The following is a 13,914-nucleotide window of genomic DNA, read 5'->3' as shown; positions in this document are numbered from 1 at the left end:
GCCTCCGGGGGGGCTGGCTTGGAGCAGAGGGGCCGGCTGAAGCTCACAGCCACCGAGCTGTGCAGCCCGGGTCCTGCACGGTGCCCCTTTCCGGAGAGCCGTCGTCAGGCCGTGGGGGGGCCACGCTGATGCGGGAGAAGCCCAGCTGGCAACCCGCTGCCCTGCACCCCACCTGGGGCAGCCCGAGCCCTCCGGTGCCCCACCGGCTTGGTTCTTTTGCAGGTGAACGTGGACCCGGAAGACCTGATCCCCAAGCTGCCGAGGCCGCGGGACCTGCAGCCGTTCCCCACCACACAGGCCCTGGTAGGGAGGCGCCCGGAGGCCGGGGCGGGGCAGGAAAGCTCAGGAGGGCACGGCGAGTTGTTTACCCCACCTCGTAGCACGGGAGCCTGGGTAACGCAGGGAAACATTGGCAGCATAACCTGTGGAACTCCCTGCTGGAAGGTGTGGTGAAGGCCAAACGTATAAGCGGGTCTCCAGACGTACGGTGCCCGGAGGCAGGTCTCGTGGCTCTTAGCCGGGAAGGTCGGGACACGGCCCCGGGCTGCTGCCAGTCATGATAATCGCCCGTTCTGTTCTTTCCCTGCGCGTCAGTGGGGCCTGGGGCAGACGACAGGCCACGCCGGGCCGGGCCCCAGACGCCGTCGGAGCAGGCAGCTCGGGCGGGGGGGTGGCTGCATGGAGCTACTGGGCCTGGGCGCCCTGGTGCCTCCGTGGCTGCCTGAGCCTGTCAGCCGGGCGGGGGGCACCTGGCGTGGCCTGAGGAGCCCACCATGCCATTGCAGGGCTGGTTGCCCCAGGGGGAGTCGCCCCTCGGCGCGCTGCTCCTCACCCAGCACCTGTCTCCCCAGGTCTACCGCGGGCACAGCGGCCTGGTGCGCTGCCTCAGCGTCTCCCCCAGCGGGCAGTGGCTGGTGTCAGGTAAGCGCCCGCGCTGGTGGGGCTGAGGAGAGGGGAGCTCCCCAGAGCCGCTCCCCAGGGTCCCGCTGTGCCCGGGGCCAGCGACAAGCCTGGCACTGGGGCTAGCAGCTCCCCGGGCCGGCCCGCCTGGCTGAGCTCAGGCCTTACCGATCACCCAGCGAGCCAGGGCGGGGCCTGTGTGCGTGGGCCAGAGACCCACCCGCCGGCTGTCCCGCCCCGCAGGCTCTGACGACGGCACGGTGCGCTTCTGGGAGGTGAGCAGCGCCCGCTGCATGAAAACCCTCCCGGCGCAGGGCGTGGTGCGGAGCGTCGCCTGGAACCCCAACCCCGCTGTCTGCCTCGTGGCCGTGGCCGTGTGAGTGACCCCCGTGGCCCCCGGTACCCCCCACGTCCTCCTCCCCGTGGCCCCCCCGGCACAGATCGTCCCCCTCCCCGTGTGCCCTGTCACCCTCCCGTGGCCCCCTGGCACCGCCCCACGTCCCCCTCCCCGTGGCCCCCCGGCACAGATCGTCCCCCTCCCCGTGTGCCCTGTCACCCTCCCGTGGCCCCCTGGCACTTCCCCACGTCCCCCTCCCCGTGGCCCCCCAGCACAGATCGTCCCCCTCCCCGTGTGCCCTGTCACCCTCCCGTGGCCCCCTGGCACCTCCCCACGTCCCCCTCCCCGTGGCCCCCCGGCACAGATCGTCCCCCTCCCCGTGTGCCCTGTCACCCTCCCGTGGCCCCCTGGCACCTCCCCACGTCCCCCTCCCCGTGGCCCCCCCGGCACAGATCGTCCCCCTCCCCGTGTGCCCCGTCACCCTCCCGTGGCCCCCTGGCACCTCCCCACGTCCCCCTCCCCGTGGCCCCCCGGCACAGATCGTCCCCCTCCCCGTGTGCCCTGTCACCCTCCCGTGGCCCCCTGGCACCTCCCCACGTCCCCCTCCCCGTGGCCCCCCCGGCACAGATCGTCCCCCTCCCCGTGTGCCCCGTCACCCTCCCGTGGCCCCCTGGCACCTCCCCACGTCCCCCTCCCCGTGGCCCCCCGGCACAGATCGTCCCCCTCCCCGTGTGCCCCGTCACCCTCCCGTGGCCCCCCGGCACCCCCCCACGTCCCCCTCCCCATGGCCCCCCGGCACAGATCGTCCCCCTCCCCGTGTGCCCTGTCACCCTCCCGTGGCCCCCCGGCACCCCCCCACGTCCCCCTCCCCGTGGCCCCCCCGGCACAGATCGTCCCCCTCCCCGTGTGCCCTGTCACCCTCCCGTGGCCCCCCGGCACCCCCCCACGTCCCCCTCCCCGTGGCCCCCCCGGCACAGATCGTCCCCCTCCCCGTGTGCCCTGTCACCCTCCCGTGGCCCCCCGGCACCCCCCCACGTCCCCCTCCCCGTGGCCCCCCCGGCACAGATCGTCCCCCTCCCCGTGTGCCCTGTCACCCTCCCATGGCCCCCTGGCACCTCCCCACGTCCCCCTCCCCGTGGCCCCCCGGCACAGATCGTCCCCCTCCCCGTGTGCCCTGTCACCCTCCCGTGGCCCCCTGGCACCTCCCCACGTCCTCCTCCCCGTGGCCCCCCCGGCACAGATCGTCCCCCTCCCCGTGTGCCCTGTCACCCTCCCGTGGCCCCCTGGCACCGCCCCACGTCCCCCTCCCCGTGGCCCCCCGGCACAGATCGTCCCCCTCCCCGTGTGCCCTGTCACCCTCCCGTGGCCCCCTGGCACCTCCCCACGTCCCCCTCCCCGTGGCCCCCCGGCACAGATCGTCCCCCTCCCCGTGTGCCCTGTCACCCTCCCGTGGCCCCCTGGCACCCCCCCACGTCCCCCTCCCCGTGGCCCCCCCGGCACAGATCGTCCCCCTCCCCGTGTGCCCTGTCACCCTCCCGTGGCCCCCTGGCACCTCCCCACGTCCCCCTCCCCGTGGCCCCCCCGGCACAGATCGTCCCCCTCCCCGTGTGCCCTGTCACCCTCCCGTGGCCCCCTGGCACCGCCCCACGTCCCCCTCCCCGTGGCCCCCCCGGCACAGATCGTCCCCCTCCCCGTGTGCCCTGTCACCCTCCCGTGGCCCCCTGGCACCCCCCACGTCCCCCTCCCCGTGGCCCCCCCGGCACAGATCGTCCCCCTCCCCGTGTGCCCCGTCACCCTCCCGTGGCCCCCTGGCACCCCCCACGTCCCCCTCCCCGTGGCCCCCCCGGCACAGATTGTCCCCCTCCCCGTGTGCCCCGTCACCCCCGTGGCCCCGACACAGATCACCCTTGTCCCCCCCACCTCCCCATCACCCCCCTCCGATGTCTGTCACAGGTCACCCTCGTCCCCCCTCCCCGCATGCGCCCCCGTCCACAAACCTTCCCCCCCCCCCCCCCCCGTGACTGGGCTGGGGCTGGGGCTGGGGGGAGCAGGCTGGGCGAGGAGGCAGGGCAGGTCCTGACCGGCAGCCCCCCCCGCAGGGAGCAGTCCATCCTGCTGGTGAACCCCGGCCTCGGGGACAAGCTGCTGTGGGGGGCCACGGACCAAGTGATCGAGGCCTACGAGCCGCCGGAGGAGGAGCGGCTGCAGCCTGTCACGTGGGCCGTGGCAGCCGGCACGGAGCACAGCAGGGGCGTCCGGCTGATCATCCAGCACGGGAAGGTATGGGGGGCTGGGACCTGGCCGGGGGGGGCGGGAGGCAGGCACGGGGGGGGCAGGAGCCAGGCACGGGGGGGCCGGGGCCTGGCCGGGAGGGGGGGGCGGGAGCCAGGCACGGGGGGTGGGGCCGGGGCCTGGCCGGGAGGGGGGGGGCGGGAGACAGGCACGGGGGGGGCAGGAGCCAGGCACGGGGGGTGGGGCCGGGGCCTGGCCGGGAGGGGGGGCGGGAGGCAGGCACGGGGGGTGGGGCCGGGGCCTGGCCGGGAGGGGGGGCGGGAGGCAGGCACGGGGGGTGGGGCCGGGGCCTGGCCGGGAGGGGGGGCGGGAGGCAGGCACGGGGGGGGGGCAGGAGCCAGGCACGGGGGGTGGGGCCGGGGCCTGGCCGGGAGGGGGGGCGGGAGGCAGGCACGGGGGGGGGGGCCGGGGCCTGGCCGGGAGGGGGGGCGGGAGGCAGGCACGGGGGGGGGGGCAGGAGCCAGGCACAGGGGGTGGGGCCGGGGCCCGGCCGAGAGGGGGGGCGGGAGCCAGGCACGGGGGGGCGCTCTGCCCAGAGCCCAGCTCAGAGCCGTGGGGCAGGCGGCAGCTGACGTCCGGCCGCGCCGCCCGCAGCCCGTGCAGCAGGTGACCTGGCACCCCCGCGGCGACTACCTGGCCGGCGTCCTGGCCGACAACAGCCACCAGCAGGTGCTGCTCCACCAGGCCAGCCGGCGCTGGAGCCAGAGCCCCTTCCGGCGCAGCAAGGGGCAGGTGCAGCGCGTCCTCTTCCACCCGCTGCGCCCCTTCTTCTTCGTGGCCACCCAGCGCTGCGTCCGCGTCTACAACCTGCTCCGGCAGGAGCTCGCCAAGAAACTGCTGCCCAACTGCAAGTGGGTGTCCAGCATGGCCGTGCACCCCGCAGGTACCCGCCGGGGGCATCACTGCGGGGAGGACTGGGGTCTGATGTGGGGTGGGGGATTGGCAGTGCCCTGCGGGGGGGGGGGCTGTGGTGTGGGGGGATTGGCAGTGCCCTGCGGGGGGGGGGGCTGTGGTGTGGGGGATTGGCAGTGCCCTGCGGGGGGGGGCTGTGGTGGGGGGGATTGGCAGTGCCCTGCGGGGGGATTCTGATGCGGGGGGGGGGCTGTGGCCCCTCCATGGCAGAGCCCAGCTGACGTCCCGTCCTTCTGGCAGGGGACAACCTGATCTGCGGCAGCTACGACAGCAAGCTGGCCTGGTTTGACCTGGACCTGTCCACCAAGCCCTACCGGGTGCTGAGGTGTGTGCGCCAGTGGCTGCCCCCCCCCTCACGTGGTCTCTCTGGGCCCAGGCCCCTCCCCCCAGCTCCCTGCCACTTCCCCCTAGGGCGCCCCAGGCTGTTCTCCAGCACCCTCTTGCCCTTCAGTGCCCTGGCTGCTCTCGCTCTGCGGCCTGGGGCCTCTGCGGTGGGGGAAGCCTCAGTGCGGGGCTCCCAGCTGCCCTGGGCGCTGACGGCCGCTGCCCTGGGCTCTTGCAGGCACCACAAGAAGGCACTGAGGAGTGTGGCCTTCCACCAGCACTACCCACTTTTTGCCTCCGGCTCGGACGACGGCAGCGTCATTGTATGCCACGGCATGGTCTACAAGTACGTGGGGCTGGCGTGGCTGGGCGTGCTGGGGGCGTGGTGCACGTAGAAGCCGCGGGTGGCATGGCTGAGCGTGCTGGGGGCGTGGTATATGTAGAAGCCATGGGTGGCATGGGCTGGCGTGGCCGGGCATGCTCGGGGCGTGGTGCACGTAGAAGCCGTGGGTGGCATGGGCTGGCGTGGCCGGGCGTGCTCGGGGCGTGGTGCACGTAGAAGCCGCGGGTGGCATGGCTGAGCGTGCTGGGGGCGTGGTGCACATAGAAGCCGCGGGTGGCATGGGCTGGCGTGGCCGGGCGTGCTCGGGGCGTGGTGCACGTAGAAGCCGCGGGTGGCATGGGCTGGCGTGGCCGGGCGTGCTCGGGGCCTGGTGCACGTAGAAGCCGCGGGTGGCATGGGCTGGCGTGGCCGGGTGTGCTCGGGGCGTGGTGCACGTAGAAGCCGCGGGTGGCATGGGCTGGCGTGGCCGGGTGTGCTCGGGGCCTGGTGCACGTAGAAGCCGCGGGTGGCATGGGCTGGCGTGGCCGGGTGTGCTCGGGGCGTGGTGCACGTAGAAGCCGCGGGTGGCATGGGCTGGCGTGGCCGGGCGTGCTCGGGGCGTGGTGCACGTAGAAGCCGCGGGTGGCATGGGCTGGCGTGGCCGGGTGTGCTCGGGGCGTGGTGCACGTAGAAGCCGCGGGTGGCATGGGCTGGCGTGGCCGGGTGTGCTCGGGGCGTGGTGCACGTAGAAGCCGCGGGTGGCATGGGCTGGCATGGCTGGGTGTGCTCGGGGCGTGGTGCACGTAGAAGCCGCGGGTGGCATGGGCTGGCGTGGCTGGGTGTGCTCGGGGCGTGGTGCACATAGGCCGCGGCCTGCACATGTGGGAGAAGCCGCGGGTGGCGTGGCCGGGCGTGCTGGCGGTGCTACGGCACAGGCCATGGGGGATGGGACCAGAAGGCAAAGGGCGTTGACGTGCTCCCTGTGGGCAGCAGCAGCAGAAGGCCCCAGCCAAGGCCCCCGCCCCCCTCACGTGGTTTCCTCTGTCGTAGTGACCTGCTGCAGAACCCCCTGATCGTGCCCGTGAAGGTGCTGAAGGGCCACGCGCCGGCCCAGGACCTGGGCGTGCTGGACGTCCTCTTCCACCCCACGCAGCCCTGGCTCTTCTCCTCGGGGGCCGACGCCACCATCCGCCTCTTCACGTAGCCCGGCCTGCGCTGTGCCCCGGCCTGAGCCTGCTTTGCAGACTGTCCCCGGGGTGGGCCTGGCCTGACCTAGGAGCTGTCCACAGGGGCCTGGGCCTGCCCCCACTAGGCCTGGGCCTTGGTTGCACACTGTCCCCGTGGGCCCGGGGCTGGAGCAGGCTCCCCGGGGGGCGGTGGAGCTGCTCATTAAACACCTCTGGATCCAGCCGGGCTGCAGCGCTGTCCTGTGGGGGGGGCGCTCCCCCTCCGGCTGCTCTGCAGATCCCTGGCCAAGCACAGCGGGCCCTTCTGCCCCCACGCGCCGTCCCTGCGTGGCCTGGCCGCCTTCCACCCCCGCTGGGGCCCTGCCCCTCTGCCCCGACCCCAGAGCCAGCTGCTGTTCCTCAAGCTGGGAGGGCCCAGGTTCAAATGTGCCTGCTGGTGGTGAATTGGGCCTGTGCGAAAGGCCCAACCTGCCCCCTGTACCTCAGGGGGGCGGGCCCAGGGGCAGCTGGGTGCCTGGGGCCCTTTGTGGCTGTAAGGTGGGAGCCAGGTCCGTGTTGCCCGGCAGGCCCAGTCCCTGGGCAATCCCGTGCCCCCAAGCCAGGGCCTGGGGCGGGCAGGGTGGGTGCTGTAAGCTCAGCTGCCCAGCCTGGCACTAGGCAATGCCCCCACCCGGCTGCAGCTCCCGGCTTGGCTGGGCAGGGCCCTGAGACCCCCGCCCTGGACACGCTGCCTTGGTCCCACAGGTTTATGGTGCCCCACATGGAGCGGGGGGCAGCTGCAGGGCTAGCGCTGTGGGAACGGGGGCAGTTGCTGCTGCTGCACATCCTGCTTCGCTGCGTTCCAGCTCGCACCCCCGGGCGCCAGGCCCCCAGCCGTGCAGGAGCCCGCCCTGTGGCCCCCACGTAGCACAGCTACCCTGGGCCCTGCCCCTCCTGCCCGCTGCTTTGTCCCCCCCTTGCAGCCAGCCAGGGTCCTGCTCGCTGTGGGGCCCAGTACTCCGTGTGGGGGGCTGGCTCCCCCACATGTGGATTGGCCCAGACCCCGAGGCTACAGCTACTGGGGCAAGATTTTGCGCAAATACGTTTGGGTTAAGGGCTTCGCGCACGAGCACGTCTGCACCGGCGTGGGCCTTCGCGCACGAGCGTGTCTGCACCGGCGTGGGCCTTCGCGCACGAGCGTGTCTGCACCGGCGTGGGCCTTCGCGCACGAGCGTGTCTGCACCGGCGTGGGCCTTCGCGCACGAGCAGCCCTGGATGCAAGGACGCGCCGGGATCCCAAACTGTGACACGGGGACCAGGAAATCCAGTCGTGAGCGTTCAGTGGCCTGGTAACATGCATTTGCATATTTATTAATCAAATTATGAATATGCAAATACATTGGTTTGGGGCCTCCCAAAGCCCCCAGGGCCAGCTTTAGCTATGGCCCCCCCCCCCCCACAACATTCTCACCAGCAAGTGAAGGGAACGGGGGTTGGGATACGGGCCTGTGAGCGGAGCCACCCTGCACCGCCCCAGCGCGCAGTGACCCGGGCAGACAGCCCACCCCGCGGTGGGATCGTGTAGCCAGGGCCTCAGTGCGGATGGTGCAGGCCCCGGGTTCTCTCCACGCTGACACTGGAGCCTTTAACCCTCGGGGCAGCGCGGGGGCTATTGACGAGGCTCTGCTCTTGCGTGTTTGTTCAGGGGCTGCGTGCGCCCGACCGTGTCCCGCTCCGCTGGCCGGTTCTCCCCCTCCCACCAGCCACGTCGCTCCCCCTCGCCCCTGCCAGCCCTGCTTCCGCTGGTCGGTTCTCCCCAGCCCCACGCTTCCCATATCCAACCCCCCCTCTCCCTGCAGCCAGCAATAAGAGCTCACCCAGTACCCCTGAACCCTACGGCTGCATCCACCCAGCCCGGCTGAGGGCCTGGGGACCCCAGCGCTGAACGGACAGTTCCTGCGCAAGGAGCCCTGATTTCAAACAGCCGCGTTCCTGCGCAAGGAGCCCTGATTTCAAACAGCCGCGTTCCTGCGCAAGGAGCCCTGATTTCAAACAGCCGCGTTCCTGCGCAAGGAGCCCTGATTTCGAACAGCCGCGTTCCTACGCAAGGAGCCCTGATTTCAAACAGCCGCGTTCCTGCGCAAGGAGCCCTGATTTCAAACAGCCGCGTTCCTGCGCAAGGAGCCCTGATTTCAAACAGCCGCGTTCCTGCGCAAGGACTCCCGCCAGTGGAGACAGGCGGCAAGTTTTTGCGCAAAATCTTGCCAATCTACGTAGCCACAGCCCGAGGCTCAGTCTGGGCAGGTAACAAGGCTCTTCCCGGGGGGGAGACAGGGAGGTGGAGCTGGGCAAACATGAAGAGACGGGGCCTGGGGACCCACCCCGGGGGGGGGGGGGGGGAGGCTGCCCACCCCTCACTCCCACGTCCACACAGAACCCGGGCCAAGCTGGATCCTGGAGAAGCAATACACTCTCTCTCCCCCTCCCCCCCAGTTCTACTGGCTGGCAGAAGCACAGCTGGTCAGGGGTCCCCGACGCATCCTCACACTTGGCTCCCTCCCACAGGCCAGCCCCACTGCTCCCAGAGGCACCATGCCAGGACCTAGCCCCACCCCTCCAGCCAAAGCCAGATGCAAGTAGCCCCCTCGCCCCTGCCCCCACATTTTAACAAGGAGGGAAAGGGGCCAGGAGCCTACGCAGCCATGCCAAGCCTGGCTACCGAGCCTGCGGCCTCCAGTCACAGCCCAGCCTGTTCACTCTGGAGCCTACTGCCAACTTGAGACCAGCTACATCTACTCGGGCAGCTTCTCGCCCAAGAACTGTTTTGCAGAATAGTTCTTGTGCAAAACGTCATCCACAAGAGCAGCCACACGGCCACGTGCTTGTGCAAGGGCAGCCATGGCAGTGGGGATGCTCGTGCGCAAGAAAGCTCCGATGGCCATTTTAACCACAGGGACACCTCGCGCAAGAAATGCAAGTTGCCTGACCAGGCTGCCCTGCGCACGAGGGCTTGTTCCTCGGGAGAGGCAGGACTCTTCCGGCAGGAGGCCTGTTTCCAGCGCTCGGCTGTAACTTGCCTTGTGCGAGACGCGCCTGCAGTGGAGACACCCGGCCAGTTTTTTGTGCAGCAACGGCTGCTCGTGAGCAAGCAGCTGCCAGTGTAGACGTAACCCTCGAGGTGGGCTGGAGGGGCCTTGCTGTAGGCTCAGGGTGCCAGCCCCGCTGCCCCTGCCCAGGCCAGTCCCATGGGGAAGGGTAACACCACAAGCACTGCTCCCCCACTGCCCACGCCTGCTGGCAGAGGAAAGTACGAGACAGGCCCCAGGGTGTAGCTACAGCACAAGACAGCAGCAGCCCCCCAGCACTCCCCTACCTCGCCCGCTCCTGCCCCCCTGCTGGTCTGGCCTCAGGGTCCAGTGGCCATGAGTTCCACACGGCCTGCCCAAGGGCCCAGGAGCCCCTCACCAGAGCCAGCCCCGGGGGTGGGGGGTCGCACTGAGCCAAGGGAGCGCAGGGTCTCTGAGAAGCAAACGTTTATTTAAAAATAAGTCCGTCTGGGGTATGTACAGGGGCCGGGGCAAGGGACGGCTCCAGCCAGCCCAGGGCACAGCTGCCCTCAGCCACTGGCCAGGCCCTGCTGTACCAGGGCCACGGGGCAGGCTCACGGGCGCCCTGGTGCAACAGGGGAGGGAGGGGCCATGCAGTGATGGCCGGAGCTCCTGCCAGCCCCCAGCTGTTCTGGGGGCCCAGGCCTAGGACATGCAGTGCAGGAGCCCAGCAAGACCGGGGTGCCACCTCAGCTCCATTCTCAGTGCCCAGCCCGTGCGCAGGGAGTGAAGGGGGGTGCGGGGCCCAGCCCAGCCCCACGGCACGGCCGGGGGAGGAAAAGCAGCAGCAGGCGGCGGGGCAGAGCCCAGGGTGCAGGAAGACGTGGCTGCTCCAGGGCGAGGGCCGGACATCCAGCCCCTCGTGTTCACGGGGCCCGGGCGCCCCTGGGCCCGGCTGCTGCTCACACAACCCGGGCCAGGCGGCCCAGTGTCTCAGCCACCTTGGTGCGGACGACGGGCGCCGGGTCCTTCAGCAGCACCTGCAGAGCTGGAACGAGAGCACGGGGGGGCAGCTGGGGGCCTGTCTCCCTCCGCCCCGCAGGGCCCCCAAACCCTCAGCCCCCGCCCCCCTTCGGCACAAGGCCCACAGCAAGACGAGCCTGGACCCTCGCCCAGGCCAGGGAGCCCGGCAGGGGGAGGGGCAGCTGCTGACTTGGTGCCCCAGCACGAAGGGGGTGGGAAGGCCTGGAGGAGACGAGCGTGGCCGCTGCCCGGCACGGCGCAGACTCCTGGGCACGACTCATTCCAGGCGCAGGGACCCGGCCGACCCAGCTCAGGGCAGGGGCCCGACTCTCTCGGCCGGGAGCCGTCCTGGGGGCAGAGGCGCCGTGACCCCGCCAGCGTTCACAGCGCCTAGCCCAGGCCCGGCAGCACGAGCCCTTCTCCAGTAGCCTGGTCCCAAGCCAGCGCCCCGCCTGCCCCGGGGAGGGGGCTGGAAATCAGACCCCAGGCAGCTAATCCACTCAATCCGGGAAGCTGAGCTCCCTCCCGCGATTACTCAGACACTCGGATTCGCTTTCAGCCCCCACCAGACCGGCCTCTTCTGGAGGCTCCGGGAGCCAACGGAAAGAGCCTTTTGCCTTTTTTAGTGTTGGAAGCTCTCCTGGAACGGGCCGCGAGTTTCCGTGCATTACTCTATGCTATGAGGTCACTCGCGACAGGGAAAAATCCCTGAAATCCAGGAAAATTACTTAACTCCGCTCGGAGGGCCACCAGCTTCACGCCGACGTTTCAGGGGGCCTGGGTGAGCTCGAGCTGGGCCGTCTGAGCAAACCCGCAGCTCCTGCTGCTGCCCTGGGGGCCCCGTCCCTGGGGGCCAGCCGCAGCGCTGGGCAGTGAGCCGGGCTGGCGGAGCCCTGGGGACACGTGCACGGCTGCTCCAAGCCCCTTCCCCAGCTCAGCAGAGGAGCCAGCGGCTGGGGACACTGCTCTGGAGCCAGGGGAGCACCAAGCAAGCCCAGCACGCCCCGGCCACGGCAGGGAGCCAGGCCCGGGAAGAGGTGGACTGGCAGGGGGCAGTCACAGTCCCGCTGGGCTGGCCTGTCCACCCCCCATGCCCGGGCCAAGCCTGAGTGAGACAGCCACGTGGGGGGGGGGGGGGCCACGCTCTCCAACCGCTGCTCCCCCCAGCCCCGCCCACCCGCCCGCGACGCCCTGACTCACCAGAAACGAGCTGCTCCAGGTCCACGTGTGCGCAGGACTCTTCGTCCGCGTGCAGCACCAGGAAGCCTGGAGCCAGGAGAGGGGCAGTTACGGGCCGGCTGGGGCAGAATCCAAGCGCCCTAGAGCAGGCAGGCCCAGGGGAGCAGGCCAGAGCCGCCTGCACCTCACCCCCAGGTTCCCTCAAGCGCCCGAGGCCCCATGGGCCCCCGTGGCTGGCAATGGCCAGTCCCCAGCTGACCCCTGTGCCCAGCGCCCCCTCCCCCCGGAGCCCCTTGTGCCGGGTTCTCTCCAGGCAGCTCCCGACAGACGGACCCAGCCTGCCCCTCACCGGCCTCGCTCAGCTGCAAACCCCCCTCCGCAGGATCCCTGCCCTGTGACCTTGGGGCTCTTCGCCAAGCCCTCCCTGGCTTCCACCCCCCTCCCACCAGGGCCCTGGACGTGAGCTCTGCTCTCCCACACGCCCTCTCCAGGCACCGCAGGGCCCCCCGCCGAGGCAGAGACCGTGCACCCCACAGCAGCAGCCAGCCCCGACTCAGCCCCCTCGGGCGGCAGAGACCCCAGGAGTCCGGAGCAGGGCCGAGCCCGCACGCCTCGGTTCGCCTGCAGGGTAACTAAGGGCCCAGGGCCCAGCCTGGCCGCTTTTAATCCACGTCACTCGAGCCAGGGGCCTCTTCTCTTCATCGTCTTTCTTCAAACTGTCGTGGGGCCAAGCGCTCCCCCCGCCGCTGGCCTGGCCGGCTCGGCGCCCACAAGCCCAGGCCGAGTGGCAGGAGTTCCATTTCCACCCTGGAGTTGGGCATCGGGACTCGACCGTCACCCTGCCCAGGGCTGACCCCAAAGCCACGGGCTCCTCCGTCACCCTGTTCACCCGGCTTCAGCACCGGCCCGCCAGCCTTCCTCTAGGGCGGCGGCTGCTCGGGGTCCCGCAGGACGGTTCGTTACCGTCGCCCATGGCCAGGGCTGCCGGACTCGCTGGTTCCGCCTGGCGGGTTTTTCCTGCCATGTCACTAAAGCGGCGCACGTGGAGCCAGGGCCCGTGGCGGGAGGGGCGGGCTGGCTGCACCCAGCACTGAGGGGGAGAGCCGGGCTCCCTGCCTCTGATCCCAGTGCTGCTCTGGGTCAACCTGTACCCGGCCCACGTTCTAGGCCCCCAGCGCTCTGCCCTGGCCCGGGACACCCGCCTGGGCATGACATCCCGGCGGCCCATGGAGATGGAGGAGGCCGCTCGCTCGCCTGGGGTGCCCATCGCTGATCAAGTCTTTCCTGCTGTTCCAAGACTTGCTGAAAATCAACAGCAGCCATCCTGCCCGCAAGCCCCCAAAGCAGCTGCTGCTCTCAGCTGGCTCGCGTTAGCAGCTGCTGCTCTTCAGGTGCAGTGGGGAGAGGGTGAGTCCGGACACGGCGTCTCAGCTGGTTTATTCCCAAACACGGGCCAAATCCGTATCAAACCACCCACGCGTGGCTGCTTGGCAGCATCCTTCCGTCCCAGGCTCACTGAACTCCGGCCACAGCTTTCTGGCTTGTCCTTCTGCTGCCCTTGTCCATTCTCAGCAGCTCCCAACATGAACGACCGTCCCTTTCCCATCTCCAATGTGTTTGTACAGAGAAATAAAGCAGCGAACGGTGTCGGTCTCGCAGCCCGCGCAGCCTTCCTCCTCCGTGGGCAGCTGAGGGGACGCGCTGGCAACCCCGGTCACCACGCCGTTCTCCGACGCCATTCGGCCTTGCAGCTGCTCCGGCTGATCGTTGTTCCCGTCTGTGCGGAGCTGGCCCTTGGGCAAGCGCGCTACAAAGGGGTCGCTGCGTTCGGCGCACGGCCACGGAGCGAGGACCCGGCTCCAGAAGGGAGTCTGCACGCGGGCAGCCGAGGCCTCAGGCAAGCCCACCCACCGACTCGCAGCTCCCCGGCCAGGCAGCCTCACCTAGAAACATGGCCGCTGCGGCTCGGACGTCCACCCAGCTGCTCTTGAAGTAGAAGAGGTTGGTTGAGATCAGCCGATTCAGCATCTCGGGGTAGCTCTGCGTCTGAAGGAAACCCCCGAGAATGAGCGGGGCTCCTGGAGGCCCCGGTGCTCCCACATGCGCTGGGCCAGGCCGTCCTGCCCACCCCACAGGGCCACGCCCAGCACCGGCGAGCCCCGGTGGGCACTGGCACGGGCCGGCCCTGAGGAACGGGGGGGGCCTGCCCGCCGGCCCTGCAGGAGAGCTCCTGGGGGAGGCAGAGTGAGGGAACGGGCGCCCCATGCCGCCTCACCGGGACCCTCTCCGGCCAGCCGTGCTCAGCGCAGCGAGGGGCCCTGCTGGGACAGGCTGGACACGCTCGGGGAGCCAGCGACTCCGGGGAACAGCAGCCCTCAGCCCCCTGCGTGGAAACCAGGCACCGGCAGCAGG

At 70.7% G+C, this 13,914-nt stretch overlaps 2 protein-coding genes across 8 annotated transcripts in view; one reads left to right on the top strand and one right to left on the bottom strand.

Moving 5' to 3' along the window:
- The window catches only part of BOP1 (BOP1 ribosomal biogenesis factor), a 57,108-nt gene extending 50,613 nt beyond the window's left edge, over window positions 1-6,495 (top strand). For all 3 annotated transcript variants that reach the window (XM_075916833.2, XM_075916834.2, XM_075916835.2), the window contains exons 9-16: window positions 223-303; window positions 852-921; window positions 1,144-1,276; window positions 3,337-3,517; window positions 4,124-4,412; window positions 4,682-4,766; window positions 5,004-5,111; window positions 6,138-6,495. In XM_075916833.2, coding sequence (XP_075772948.2) covers window positions 223-303; window positions 852-921; window positions 1,144-1,276; window positions 3,337-3,517; window positions 4,124-4,412; window positions 4,682-4,766; window positions 5,004-5,111; window positions 6,138-6,291 — 1,101 coding nt within the window. In that variant the 3' untranslated portion in view covers window positions 6,292-6,495. The remainder of the gene's footprint in view (window positions 1-222; window positions 304-851; window positions 922-1,143; window positions 1,277-3,336; window positions 3,518-4,123; window positions 4,413-4,681; window positions 4,767-5,003; window positions 5,112-6,137) is intronic.
- A 3,276-nt stretch (window positions 6,496-9,771) lies between these two features.
- MROH1 (maestro heat like repeat family member 1) overlaps window positions 9,772-13,914 on the bottom strand; it is a 65,525-nt gene continuing 61,382 nt past the window's right edge. For all 5 annotated transcript variants that reach the window (XM_089776085.1, XM_089776088.1, XM_089776087.1 and 2 more), the window contains 3 exons: window positions 13,446-13,548; window positions 11,524-11,589; window positions 9,772-10,348 (listed from right to left, as the gene is read on the bottom strand). In XM_089776085.1, coding sequence (XP_089632211.1) covers window positions 10,263-10,348; window positions 11,524-11,589; window positions 13,446-13,548 — 255 coding nt within the window. In that variant the 3' untranslated portion in view covers window positions 9,772-10,262. The remainder of the gene's footprint in view (window positions 10,349-11,523; window positions 11,590-13,445; window positions 13,549-13,914) is intronic.

The sequence above is a fragment of the Pelodiscus sinensis genome, chromosome 2 (assembly GCF_052426305.1).
Source record: "Pelodiscus sinensis isolate ZL-2025 chromosome 2, ASM5242630v1, whole genome shotgun sequence".
In the NCBI taxonomy this organism is placed as follows: domain Eukaryota; kingdom Metazoa; phylum Chordata; order Testudines; family Trionychidae; genus Pelodiscus; species Pelodiscus sinensis.
The sequence above is the reverse complement of the archived record's forward strand: the minus strand, read 5'-3'. Positions and strand labels throughout refer to the sequence as shown.